General features: G+C 50.6%; 1 protein-coding gene across 1 annotated transcript in view; it reads right to left on the minus strand.

The window, feature by feature from the left end:
• APOA5 (apolipoprotein A5) overlaps window positions 1–1,372 on the minus strand; it is a 2,710-nt gene extending 1,338 nt beyond the window's left edge. Inside the window, exons 1-3 of the mRNA XM_029915697.1 lie at window positions 1,212–1,372; window positions 977–1,088; window positions 3–251 (exon numbers count right to left, since the gene is read on the minus strand). Of these exons, the coding sequence (XP_029771557.1) occupies window positions 3–251; window positions 977–1,088; window positions 1,212–1,260 (410 nt within the window). The 5' untranslated portion in view covers window positions 1,261–1,372. The remainder of the gene's footprint in view (window positions 1–2; window positions 252–976; window positions 1,089–1,211) is intronic.
• Between the last annotated feature and the right edge of the window lie 12,872 nt (window positions 1,373–14,244).

Consider the following 14,244-nt stretch of genomic DNA (forward strand, 5'->3'; position numbering starts at 1 on the left):
GCTCCGCCGCGTAGGGCTGCAGCCGCCGCCGCAAGGCCTCCAGGTTCCGGCGCACCTGCTCGTGCGCCTCTGCCATGTGGGGCTCCAGGCGCGCCCTCACCTCCGCCAGCTGCTCCTGCAGCTGCTGCCGCACGGCCGCCGCGTCCAGGCGCCGCGCGGGGGGCTCCCTCGCCTGCCCGCGCAGGGGGCCCAGCGTTTCCAGGAGCTTGTCTATATTGCTGAGATCTTGCTCAAGGCTGTCTTTCAGGCTCCTGGGGAAGGGGACAGACACCCAAGCCGTCAGACGTCTGGCCCCACCGTCACCTTTGCCGCCGAGACACCACTCACAGGCCATCTGGGGAAACCAAGGAAGCAGGGCGGTGGCTCTGGTCCTAGCCGCCGGCCAACCACACCTCCCCTCACAGTGAAGTACAAACACACACGGCACACGCTCATCCAGACCACCACTGCCCCAGGGAACACATGCACCCCGACTCTTGCATAGTCCTTTCATTCTGGGAACACGGCGGGGTCCTCCCTGCAGCGGCCGGGTCCCACCGCCCCAGTGGGCAGGGGGCAGCAGCTCTCAGTGAGAGCAGGGCAGAGGTGGGCATGCTGCCCGGGCAGAGGGGGCTGCACAGCCCAGGAAGGCCAGATGGAGTAAAACTGGCACAGTTCAGGGGCGCCTGGGGGGCTCAGGCGGTGGAGCATCCGACTTCAGCTCAGGTCAAGATCTCGAGGCTTATGGGTTCGAGTCCCACACTGGGCTTTGCACTGACAGCTCAGCGTCTGGAGCCTGCTTTGGATTCTGTGTCTCCCTCTCTGGCCCTCCCCCACTTGCACTCTCTCTCTTTCTCAAAAATAAATAATCATTAAAGAAACAAAAACCTAGCACAGTTCAGTTCCTCTGTGGCAAGGAAGGCTGAGGAATGGGAGGCGGCACACCACATCCCAGCGGTCTCCCCCTGCACCCACGCCCCTTGTCTGAGCCACTCACGTGGGTTCCCATGCCAGCTTCTGCCGCTGGAGCTGCTCCTCCTTGCCTTTGTCCCTGCTGCTCTGGCTCAAGTAGTCCCAGAAGCCTTTCTGTGTCTGAGCACTTGCAAATGCTGTGGACAGGGACGGGTGGGGGGGTGAGGGGTTAGGGGCTGTGTCCCCCCCCACCCCAGTGGACGGGCCTTCAGTCCAGCCTCCACCCACCCCTTCACGTTGAGGTGGGGCTGGAGACCCACCTGGGAGCAGAACCAGGGCCCAGGCCAGAAGTGCAGCCATGCTTGCCATTGTCTGCTCAGGAGGAAGACGGAAGGAGGCCTGGTCAGGGTGAAGAAGCCAGGAAGGGACATCTCCCAGATTTGCACCAGGGGGCCCTGCTCCAGGGGCAGCCTGGCCCCTCTGTTAACCCTTCCGTGGGCTGTGTGGGGCACAGGGCCTTCGGGGCTGACGAGGACTGATCTAGGTGAGCGTGGCAGGGAGGAGGGCTTCTTTATCACCGGGGCCACACAGCATGGGGTGTGAGCTCTAACTGCTTTATAAAGGTCCCCGCAGCCCCCAGGAGCAGCCCCTTCAGCCACCAACCCCCTGACCCACCCCCCTTCCTGCCCCCACCATATGGCTGGGAGAGCTGAGTGCCCCAAGGAGGAGGAAGCAACCCAGCCAAAGTGCTCCAAGAGGATGCCCTTGGCCCTTGCTTTCCGTCCCCAGCTCTCTGCTGAGCCCCCTGCAGCGCCCTCCCTTGGGACTCTGACCCGCCGCCCTCCACCCGGCCGCGGCTCACCCTCTCGGTTCTGGGCACAGAGAGCAGATGCTCGGCTTTATACTGCAGGGCCTAGGCCTCTGGCAGCAGTTGCCCTGAGTAAATACCACGTGGAGGTTCAAAGAAGCATGACCTCAGCTGCTTCCCAGGGCTCACCTCCTGGCCTTCCTTGGCACCCAGAGGGTTAATGAGCGCCCTGGTATGGTATGGGGGGGGTCTCCAGCCAGAGAGTGGGGAGTACGGCTGAACTCCTCACCCAGTTCCCCCCAAGCCCCGTGACCTTCAGCTGAGGGCTGGCCCACCAACAGAGAAGAGCCCCTCTGCTAAGGGCCCTGCTCTTACTCAGCTGCCCGGAGGCCCCGTGCCCCGGCCAGACAGGGCCAGGCGTCCAGGACCCCAAGGGGCTCTGACGACACGCCCGCTCCGGAGACTCGACCGCACATCCCCGAACTCCTGACTGCTGCTCCTCGAATCGGTGCCCCTCCCCCGTCTCCACTGCCACATCGTGGCCCCGCGTGCCTCTCCGCTTGATCGCCTCCACAGCCCCAGACAAGTCTCTCTGCCACCGTCCTGCCCGCTCCGTGCGTTCGCGGCCGTGGCTCACGCTGGCCTGCCCTGGTCTCAGCTCCTGCCACCGCGGCCTTGGCACTGCCGCACACACCGTCTCTCTCAGGACCCTAAGCCTTTGTGCATGCTGTTCCTGAAGCTTGAAACGTCCTGCCCCTTGGTGAAACTCTGTTCTCTCCCTCTCTCTCTCAGACTCAGTTTGTACGAGTTAGGATTAGTTAGAGTTACCATGCCCTCCAGCAATCCCACTTCTGGGTGAGACCCAGAAGAACTGAAAGCAGGCGTTAGAGTGATCCCTACAGGCCCGCGTTCACAGCAGCCTTACTCACAACAGTCAGAAGGTGGAAACAGCCCGAGGGTCCATCGACAGATGGGGGGATAAGCAAGCTGTGGCGCAGATACCCAGTGGAGCCTTCTGTGGCCTTACAAGCGAAGGACATTCCGATACACGTTACAGCCTGGATGCGTCTTGATGACATCGTGCTAAGTGCAATAAACCGGACACCAAAGGACCGATCTTGTATGAGTCCACTGAAATGAAGCACTTAACACAGGCAAAGGCAGAGGCAGAAAGTAGATTAGAAGTGGCCAGGGGCTGGGAGAGGGAGGAAGAGACACATCGTTTAATGGTGCAGAGCTTCTGTTTGGGCAGACGCATAAGTTCTGGACGTGGTTTCTAGCGGTCATTACACAACAACGTGAATGTTCTTAATGCCACTGAATGGTCGTGCCCTTAAAAATGATCATTCTCAGGGTTCCTGGGTGGCTCCATCGGTTAAGCATCTGACCCTTGGTTTTGGCTCAGGTCATGAGCTCGTGGCCATGGGATGGAGCCCTGTGTAGGGTTCCGTGCTGAATGTGGAGCCTGCTTAGGCTTCTCTCTCCCTCTCTCTGCCCTTCCCCATCCTCAAAAATAAATAAATAAACATTAAAAAATATTTTGCCATATCGTTTTGGAAAAAGCAGGTTTGGTACTCTAATGTTTTGCGCAGAGGCTGATATTTAATACAGCCGCGCTGTAGTATCAGTTTGTAAATTAGCATCACCACCACCCCTTCCAAGGTCTTGTCCGTCATGCAGAAGAGACCCTGGAACCATTTTCCCAGAATCCGCTCTCCCCCAGAGGACTAGGCCAGAGCCAGTGTGGGAGGAGGCAGGAGAGACCTGCCCTGGCAGACGCAGGACGATGCGGAGGAGGGCAGGCTGTAAAGCAGCTTCGGAGGGACCGTGGTAAGGATCACACCCGTTGGATTTGCAGACTAAGAAAGTCATTTGTAGCTACTAACAGGTGAATTTTTGGGGCTTCTGTCCTTCAAGCACAAGCTGAGACAGTCACTCCTCCAGCACTGCAGACAGCTTTATAAACCTTCAACTCTCTCTATGAAAGCCTTTTGTACTTGAAATAAATAGAGTGGCTTCTGTCTGACTGAATCTACGCTAATACAATAGGGGGATGCAAGACACGCTCATGCTTTGATACCATCTTACCATTTTATTTCTGTAACATCTGGATTGGTTGCTGGTCTTTGTACACGTGTATGTGTTACATGCTTTGTATGTGGAGCCGTTTGGAATAATGATAGACAGCAAACATCTCCTAAGAATAAAGACAATTATTTTTTTAAGAAGTTATCCTTGGGCCGCCTGGGTGGCTCAGTCGGTTAAGCGTCAGCGTCCGGCTTCGGCTCAGGTCATGATCTCATGGTTCGTGGGTTCAATCCCCGTGTCAGGCTCTGTGCTGACAGCTAGCTCAGAGCCTGGAGCCTGCTTCAGATTCTGTACCTCCCTCTCTCTCTCTCTGAGAGAAAAAATTTTTAAAAAGAAGTTATCCTTATTTTTAAATTTTTTAAATGTTTATTTATTTTTGAGAGAAAGAGAGAGAGACAGAGTGTGAGCAGGGGAGAGTCAGAGAGAGAAGGAGTCACAGAATCTGAAGCAGGCTCCAAGCTGTTAGCACAGAGCCCAACACAGAGCTCAAACTCATAACCCACGAGATCATGACCTGAGCCAAAGTCAGACACTTAACTGGCTGAACCACTCAGAGGCCCCCAAGAATAAAGACAATTTTATATAAACACAACACTATTATCGCACCATGAAAATTAACATAGTTCTTTAGTATCACCTAACATGTACTAACTATTTAAAGTTTCCCAACTCTCTCAAAATGCCATTTGTATCTATTTTTTCCTTCTTCTTTTTTCTTTTTAAATCCATGATCCCTTACATTATATCAGACTGTCAGGTCCCTGTGGCCTTTTTTCCACTGAGAACAGCACTTCCACTGACGTGCACTTCTTTCCAAGAATCCAGGGCAGACGTCTTGTAAAATGTTCTGGATTTGACTGACTGTTTCCTTATCATTACATTCAGGGTAAACATTTTTGGTTTGCATCTTTGGATGTGAAAACAAGTTTCCTAAAAGCCCTTGCGAAAAAGAAAAAAAAAAAAAGCCCTTGCTTACCAAAGAAATCAGCTACTACATGAAGATGGAATGATATCATCTTATTACAAAATTACGAGTTTTGCAGTCCTCAGATAATATTTGATTCAAGCAAGGATCATCAATGATGGGTAAAACCGTAAGGTGAAAAATTATTAGGCAAAGGGACACTCACATGCCTTCAAAGTATCACCCCACAGATCCGTGACTTACCAAGATGTGCTTTTCCAATGAAGAAATCTGGTGGATCATTTTAACCAAGGATCAAACTGAGCATCACCAAATAGTGGGAAAACCTGACAGTTTGTACCCCCAGATGTAGTGAAATGAGAAGGACCCAGCTATGAAATACTTTAAACCAGATTATTTCCACATGAGCCTGTTTGCATTTCCTTTTTCTTCATGTTTCTCTGTTGCTTAGTATCTGATATTCTCAGCTGAGTTTTGAAGAGAGTTGCTCATTTGGGTTTGTTGTTATTTTTTTAATCCAGGAATTGCCAACCTAATCTGGACGTCGAGTAAGTGTGGCCAAGCTGACAGCTGATTTGTCAGCAATATATCTTCGAAAAAACTGAAGGTAATTAACGGCCAGCCAAGAATTATATTCAAGTGAACGATTACTATTCAAGTGTAACTGGTGAACTTCAGAGAAGGACCTAGAGCCTTGATCACTCACAAATACTCACTAAAAACAAAAGGAAACCCAGAGAGGAGTGGATACAAATAGATGCAGAAGGAAGGAACGAAATTAATGTTTAGGAAAAGTGGAAATGCATTCGTGATTTTGTATGAATTTATATAAAAGTGCACATCTATGTAAACATACATATACTCAAACCATAAGATTAGTCTTTGCCACTAAAAATTGGTCTGGTATCGGCAACTTCATATAGTACAACCTAACGTAAAACATCCTTAAGTGTAGTTTAGCCTATTCCCTGCTGCGTTTCCAGTGCTTGGAACATTGCTTGTCACACGGCAAGGAGCCTTAATAAATATACATGCTGAAGGGATTACTTTGGAGGAAGTGATATAAACAATGAGGATCTCAGGTATTAGACCAAAGTACCCTGGAAAATCAGAAAGTCAAAGTTAAAGCATTGTACAGTCTCTGCATTATTCAGCAAGAAGATGGGGATATTGATTATTCTTTAGACTTTGTTAGGTCAAGCAGGAATATTAAAATTTTAAGGAGAACCCATTAAAAGAATACAAAGAACATATACCTTTCAAACTAGTATATGGGAAGGAGACTAAAGAACATCAGATTGACTTTGAGTAAGGCACGGTGGACTGACTGCGTGCATTAGCCCGCACGCTTTTCTGCAATCCCAATAAGGCAGCATTAAAGCGCACTTTAAAAAGTGCATAAATTCACAAAGAGAATAGGAGACAAGGTATTTTGGAAAGCTTCCAGATGCTCAAATGGTAATAACTAGATACACCTAAAAAGATGGGTTTTCCAGCAGAATTGGAGAAACCCCAGAAACCCCCTGATTTGGACCACTGAATGCCCCCAAAGTTCAGACATTAGAGGTGATGGATTCTTCTAGAAACATGGATGACATGGAGTTAAGGATATGGCAACTGGCTGCAAGTCTGTTTGAGAAGCAAACGTCCCCCCCACTTCCCTCCGCTGGACTACTGACCTTCCCGCAAAGCAGCAGGAAACCAGATGTTTATTCCAGAGACGGTAAGAGGGGTCTCTGGCCTGGAGAAAACAGGGTGTTTTGGGGGCCAGGGTTCTTATACCCAAAAAAAGAGGATGTCAGTAAAACTTTATACACTAAATTATGAAATGCCTCCCTCCACATCGCCTTTCCCTTTGGCCAAAATACTGGCCAGTTAAACTTTACCCTCCAGGAAGGAGACTAGAATAATCTCCTGAGAACATTGACTACATCAAGAAAATGGGCAGAAAGAAACCCTTGGGGGTTTTGTGGTCGACATGGCCCTTCCTGAGGTGACTCCTGGAGTCAAGGCTTCAAGTCAGCTTCATTTTTGTTCTTCTATTTTACTATGAAAATTTTTCAAACATACAGAAAAGTGGAAAGTACAGTGATCGTGCTTAAACTCACCACCTAGGTGAGTTTATTAATTGTATATTAATTACATAGTGATTAATATTTTGCTATTTTTGCTTCCTCTCTCTACATCTATGTATTTCATATTTATGTTTGATTTCTGCTCCCTAGCCTGCTTCCCTATATTCCAAATTTATACAACTGGATAAGGACCTGGGGGTAAATTATTGAAACATATAGAAAACTAAATAGGGGCGCCTGGGTGGCTCAGTCGGTTAAGCATCCGGCTTTGGCTCAGGTCACGATCTCACGGTTCATGGATTCAGGTCCCGAGTCGGGCTCTGTGCTGACAGCTCAGAGCCTGGAGCTGCTTTGGATTCTGTGTCTCCCTCTCTCTGCCCCTCCCCTGCTCGTGCTCTCTCTCTCTCTCTCAAATACATAAAAAACATTTTAAAAATAGTTTTTTAATAAATAAATAAAAATTCCAATCATTTACTACTCAAAGGGGCGTACTGAAAACATAACAGGAGAGAAAAGCTAAAGATGTGGGGAAGAGAGGGACTTGAAAAAGACACACCAGACAGAGAAGAATGGAAAGAATGAACGTGTAACCATATAATATCAGTACCCATAAGCTTGGAGGCAAAAAGGATTAACAGAAAAAAAAAATTATCCAGGAAAAAACATTTACCAGGAACAGAAAACCTAACATCAGAGCTTCAAAAAATATCAGTGAGATGCTGCCGAGGCTCGAAGAGAACTTGACGCATTTGCCGAGAGATTTTCGTACCATTTTCTCAAAATGGACAGAATCACAGAAAAATAACAAATGTGAAGAGCAGGCAACACGTTGAGGCGGACAGAACCCTACGCCTCAGGAAGCACCGACTCCTTACCGTGGCCGCGTGCGTGCGGGGCCTCGAGGGGGCCCCGGTACTGCTTTTAATAGGAACATAATAATAATATAATACATTATAATAATAAAATACATAATACATTTAAAAAGTCTTAAAGAGGGAAGAAAAACGACCTAAATGTCCAGCGTTAGAAGGACGGACTCACTCCGGCGCATGCGCGGAACGGGGTGCACATCCGCTGGTAACGATGGACGCGTTGCAGGGAGAGAGACAGGGGTGCGGCCCCAAGCATAACGGAGCGACAGAAAGCTAACTGCAAGACGACACGAACTTCATACTGTTCCCGTCAGTCCTTACGGCATGTGAAACAGCTCGTGGCTCTGGCTGCAGAAGTAGGTGTAAAAGAGTAAAACCAGGGATGGCAGGGAGACTCAGGCTGGACGGCCTGCGCGGGGGGAAAGGATGTGGACGGGGGAGGGACACTCGCGGTATCTACCACATTTTGTTTCTGCGGAAAAAAAGGATCCTAAAGACAGAAACATCAGTGTTTGCCGAATCTTGGTGAGGAGGGCCTGGGCCTCGGTCACCCCATCCACGTACTTTTATGTGTGCTTGACGTGGTTCATTATAAGATTTTAAAAAGAAGAAGCAAGAAGTCCTCCAAGTCAAATGGCTGGAGAGAGAAAGGGAGGTAAAGGCCGAGTGAGGCGTGGGCCTGGGTCTCGTAGGAGGGGCTCCCGTGAACCCACCGGAGGCAGGGGCAGTGCGCCAACGCCAGGCCGTGGAGCCCTGAGCAGAAAGGAAGGCGGGAAGGGACCTGAGTGGCCCGGGGGCAGCTGCTGTGGGGGACAGGGAGAGAGAGCGGAGCAGGAACTCGGAGAAGGCCGCTGGGACTGGAGGCCATGACTTCCCAGTGCTATAACCCAGGGCAGGATCTGCTCTAACGGAGCTCCACAAGGTGAAGTTGAACAAGCAGAAGCCGACTTTATTCTGGATGAGGTTTTGCCAGAGGAGCCAAAGAGAAAGACCAGGGACGAGCTGCCCAGGGAACCTCAACAGGAGACCCGAAGCCCCGGACAGGACGGAGGGTGACGGCGGGGGCCCAGGAGGGGCGAGGGAGGCAGCGACAAGCAGAGGGAGGGCAGTGCGCACGCCAAGGGGACATCCAAGGGACATGTGCCAGCGGCGGAGCGGCTCAGGCGTCGGGCCGTCTGAAAGGAGACGGAGGGACCGATGCCAAACTTGAGGTCAAGGAGTTGGAGGGGGAGCGTTTGGTTGCATCTTCCGCAGGGATGCTGCTGTCCCCGCACGAAGGCAAGCCCCCAGGCGGAGAGAGAAATGCCCCAGCAGGAGCCGGGCACCCGGTCGGTGCGTGCAGAAACCAGCAGTGGGGGCGAGGAGGGAGCACAGGCAGGACCGGCCTCAGAGAGTCAGGGGTCTGGAAACGGCAAGCGGCCCGAGGATTGCGGGCCCCCACAGAGCAGGGCCGCGGCGAAGCCAGTGTCTGAGCCAAGACCAGGTTCCGGCGAAGGCCGGGAAGTGGAGGCGAAAGACAGAGGGGCTTGTTCCCGAGGGTGACGGCAGGGAGCAGTCGGCACGGCACCGGTAAAGGCGGCCAGCTGTCCCATCGTCGCACGGGGGAGGGGGACACAAGTGACGGCCTGGTCTGGCCAGCGCTCGGCAGCAGGGCCGCCTGGGAAGCACCTGCGGGTCTTCTGTCCTCCGAGTCCAGCAGGGCTTGAAGAGCTGGACCACGGTGACCCCTCTCCTGAGCGCCTGCCACGTGCCCGATCTTTACCTTGAAGCACCTGTGATGCTCCAGGGCAGTACTCTCATCCTCATTTTACTTACAGAGAAACTGAGGCTCAGAAAGGTTCGGTCCCCTGCTCAGGGTCCTGCCCGGCACCGGTCCCAGGTCTGCCTGACTGTGGAGCCCATGCTCAGTGCGCACCTCGCACTCGGGACAGGAGAACCCTGCTCCACTGCCTCCAGGCTCGGCGCTAGGAGAAGCCAGGAGCCCACTGTGCGCAGGGGAAAGCCAGGTCCTGCCCCCTCGCCCCCGAGGGGCTTATGTTTGGGACAAAGAGGCCGCTGAAACACGGCGAAGCCAGGGTGTGTGTGTAAGCTGATGTGGACACAGGGGCGGCAGCTCAGGGCCAGCCAGGGGAAGGGCAGCCAAGCCCGGGGACAGCTGTCAAGTTACCCCTGGGAGTGGAGTCCGCCTCCCCACCCTGGTCCTACCCCACACTTAGCATGACCCCTCCGTCCCCTCCTCTCCCGTCCTCGCCGAGATGGAACCAGCTCTGGCCACGGCCAGAACAGCAAGTCCTCATGTCCTTAGCCTTGTCACTGTGGCCTGTTTGCCCCCGCAGCCCGTGATCTATCGTGTCGGAGAGAGAGATCCGCACCTGCTGGTGATGCAACAGCTGGGCGGGGCCAGTGACGTGGGCTCTGATGCCACAGAATGTCCTGGGCACACGCTGGGTCAACAAAGTGCCGGCGTGCCAGCACAGATAACGGTTTTCACTGCTTATTTGTTTGGGTCTTGTTTACATACGCCCCTTTTCACCTCCAAAGATCTGAGGCTACTGCCAGTCAAAACCGAGATGATGATGACAGCGACGACAGGACCAGTGAACATAAAAATAGTAACAGAAAACCACGAGCCGATGAGGCACAGGATCCGAAAGACCATCAGAGGCCATTAGGGACGACAATGTCGTAATCATTGACTTTCACGTTGACTTGGGGTTTTCTGGAAGCCCATGAAATGAGAAATCCAGGCAGTTACATACATTATTCTCATACTCAGAAGAAGGAGGCACACCAGACTCAAAAGGAAAATAAAGTTTTTCCAAACACCGAATAGCTGACTAAATATCTCTATGGGACTTTATGGACCTTAGAACTGTAGCAAACAGTCCCTGGTCAATGGCAGTTTTGCCCAAGATCAGGGTGAGGTAGCCCAAACATCTAAGCTTCCGGCGGGCTGACAAGGTCTAAGGCTGGAATCGAGGGTCCCTTGATGAGTTCAAGTGGGAAGTCCTGTCTGCTAAAATATTAACGTTAACAGCTTTTTATTTTGTTAATGTTTAAAAGCCTAGGACGATGTAGAAAAGGTATAAATACAGAGAAGCCAAATCATACTTAATCACCCACCACTCCACCATCGGCTCTTGTATTTTCTTCCATATTTTTTTTATCTAGGCATATATTTGCATCCATTTTTGACAATCGCTTTTATAGCATCCAGCTGCTCAGTGACCTGATTTATCACTTCACGAGTGTATCATACGCGTACGTCCATGCACTGCGATGCATGCTCGTTCACGATGCGATTTTCAGTGGAGGTGAATACAGATGACCAGTAATGTAACAATCCCCTCTGGTACATTGTTTTGTTTTTGCTCTGCAACAAAAATCTTTATGTCTCCATGCATGCATTCCATGGTTTTCGTCTTAACATAAATCTTTAAGTAGAACGTTTTCTGGACAGGTACATTCCTAGTCCCAATCCCTCCACAGTGATTCTGCAGACTCTAGAGGAATGAATGCACCACAAAGCGCTCAATGATCTTCCAACTCTGCTACTTTTGTGGACTTCCAGATAAACATGGAAAAATGAATGCATGTATCTAGTTTTGCCTTTTTCTGAACCCTCCTTCAAACTATGGTAAAATGATTTTTTTTTTCCTTCAAGAAAAGAGTTAGACCCATAGGGGCAGGAGGTCTGGAAGAAAAGATGCCAGCAAGATTATAACGCTAAAAAACAGCCAGACCCGTTGCCATGATTCCAGCTGATCCTGAGAGCTGATCTCACAGGGCACTGGGGAAAGCGGAGTTTCCAACTATTTCATTGACCTGAATTAACGAAAGGCTAAGGACTTACAGGAGATCTGCAGCCGGCCCGTGTTGCCCCTGCAGGTGAGTTAGAACTAACTCCCCATCCTCAAGACACACTACTGCATCTGCCAGAAACTTGTCATAACAAAGACACAACTCTATACTGTCTACAGTGCGAGGAAGGTGTCCTCAGAATTAGGCAGTGCACAGCTCGGACAACCATAACTAACGACCCCGAACTCAAGGGACCAGTTACCACTAGAGGTGAATAAAGAGGCTGTTGTAAAATATGAAAGATTGGCTGAAATTATTTAAAGGGCACGTAAAACTTTAGCTCCTTTATCTCACCTTGGCAGAAGACTGGAGGTTTATTTTCTAAAAAGGGAAAAACGAAAAAGGAATGCCAGGCAGAGTTGAGAACAGGGTTGCTCTCCTAGAAATACAGGGATTAAATCAAAGGATGCTCTCTGAATGCTGAGAGAGAATGCACCCGTCCTGCTTCTTCCATGAGCCCCGAGCACTGGCATCCATGCCCTTACCCTCCAGGCGAGAGAGCAGGAAAACTTCCTAAGGACACATGACCAACCCAAAAGGAGATACCTAAATATGTTTACATTGGGAGCTCCCCCATTAAACATCCCAGAGGGTCACCCCACAGTGAGGCTCACAGTCAACAAGTGCTACTCATGTGCTCGGTGCTTCAAATCAGCTTAAGAAAAAAAAAAACCACACTCTTAAACTTAAGCGGACAAGCAAAAATGACCAGTTACTTGAGGACAGATTCGAATGTGGAAGACAGAGACCCAAAACAAACATTTCAAAAAGAACTTGAAGAAAACCAAAGCTGTACAGAAAGAACACTTAAAACTACCATGGATATCGGAGTGCCAGGGTGGCTCTGTCGGTTAAGAGTCCAATGCTTGATCTCAGCTCAGGTCTTGATCTCAGGGTTGGGGTTTCAAGACCCGTCTTGGGCCCGTGCTGGGCCCACACTGGGCATGGAGCCTGCTTAAGAAAAAAACACCATGAATATCATCAGAGTTAGATGTATTATACCGACAAAACAGAAACCGGGTATTATAAAAGAACATTCACAGATTTTTTTTAAAAGCTCTTGCAAATTAAAAATAAGAATGCAGAAACAAAAACTTGAATAGAGCGTGAGGAAGGCTGCCAGAAAGGAGAGCAAACAGAGAAGGAAGACGTCAGAGAAAAAATAAGGAAATTAGACTGCTTGCCCAGAAATTTCCTAGTGTTGGAAGAGATAAAGAAAAAGTAAAATAATTCAACACGACCCGGTAAAGATGAATGTGTATGTACTACACCACTGAGCATGAGAAAGATTCATTAAGTTCATTAACTCATTCAACAAATATGTATTGTGCACCTGCTAAGTTCTAGTCACTGCGCTAAGCACAGACCATAGGAGAACAAGCAAGTTGGGGAGACCTCCACCCTCGCAGAAACCAACCGGAATTGTTCAGCCCAAGGCAGAGGTGAGGGGTGGCACGTGTCTGGCTCAGTTTGTCCACGAGGTTTGGGGTCCCGTGCAAGGAGTGTCTGGGTAGATTTCACGGGGGCAGAACTTCTATGGAAGGGGATTATAATTATTCTGTGGTTCGGTCAGAAGTAAAAGCACCACCAATGCTGTATCGAGAAAGAACGAGTTTAAGTTTAGTAAACTTTAGCAGAGGGGGCGGCTGGATGGCTCAGTTGTTTGCGCATCTGACTCTTCACTTCGGCTCGGGTCATGATCTCACCGCTGGTGAGTTTAAGCCCCTCGTCAGGCTCTGTGCCGACAACGTGGAGCCTGCTCGGGATTCTGTCTCCCTCTCTCTCTGCCCCTCCCCACCTACTCTCCTCTCTCTCTCAAAAATAAATAAAAATAACCTTAAACAATAATCTGTAACAGAGTTTTTCAAACATAAAAATCAATTGTCTGGGCAAATGGCAAGTTGGCAGTCAGTGGAGGTGCTCAGTACTGACCAGGCTTCAGTCACTCAACGACTGAGCGGTGACGCTGTGCCGGGCACTGTGTGAGGCATGTGTGTTAGTTAGCTATTCTGCGTAACAAGTCACCCCCACACTTGGCGACAGTTTCTGTGGTCTGGGGCTGGGCTGTGGGGTTCTGGTCCAGGGTCTGTTGTGAGGTCGCAGGCAGGATGTTGGCTGAGGCTGTAGCCATTTGAAGGCCTGACCACGCATCTGTTTCCAAGGCGGCTCAGCCCCGTGGCTGGCCAGCTGGTGCTGGCTGCTGAGGAGGGGCCGCTGTTCCTGTCTGGGCCCCTTCCCCAGAGCTGCTTCAGTGTCCTCGGAGGAGCTGTCTTCCCTCAGAGTCAATGATCCCAAGGAGAGCAAGCTGGAAGCCACAAGGTCCTCTCTGACCGAGCCTCAGGAGTCATACACCGTGACTTCCATAACGGCCACTGATCACACAGGTCAGCACTCTTGCTGTGAGAGAGACGGCACAGGGCGTGACCCAGAGGGGAGGCTCAACCTTGGGGCCACACGGGTGCCTGGCCACCACAATCTGTGCAGACAATGGTGGGGCTCCTGTTAGTGTGGTTGCTAGAGAGGAGGTCAGGGAATTGGACAGGCCATTCCCTCCAAGCCTCACGTCCCGTGACCCCGGGCACAGGCCCTGGTTTTTCAGTTACCACCTCACTTGCCTGCCATCTCAGAACCAGCGCTCAAGTCCTCGCTCTTTTTTTTAATGTTTTTTTTCTTATTATTATTTTTGAGTGTGAGAGCATGAGCAGGAGTGGGGGGTCAGAGAGA

The sequence above is a fragment of the Suricata suricatta genome, chromosome 11 (assembly GCF_006229205.1).
Source record: "Suricata suricatta isolate VVHF042 chromosome 11, meerkat_22Aug2017_6uvM2_HiC, whole genome shotgun sequence".
NCBI lineage: Eukaryota > Metazoa > Chordata > Mammalia > Carnivora > Herpestidae > Suricata > Suricata suricatta.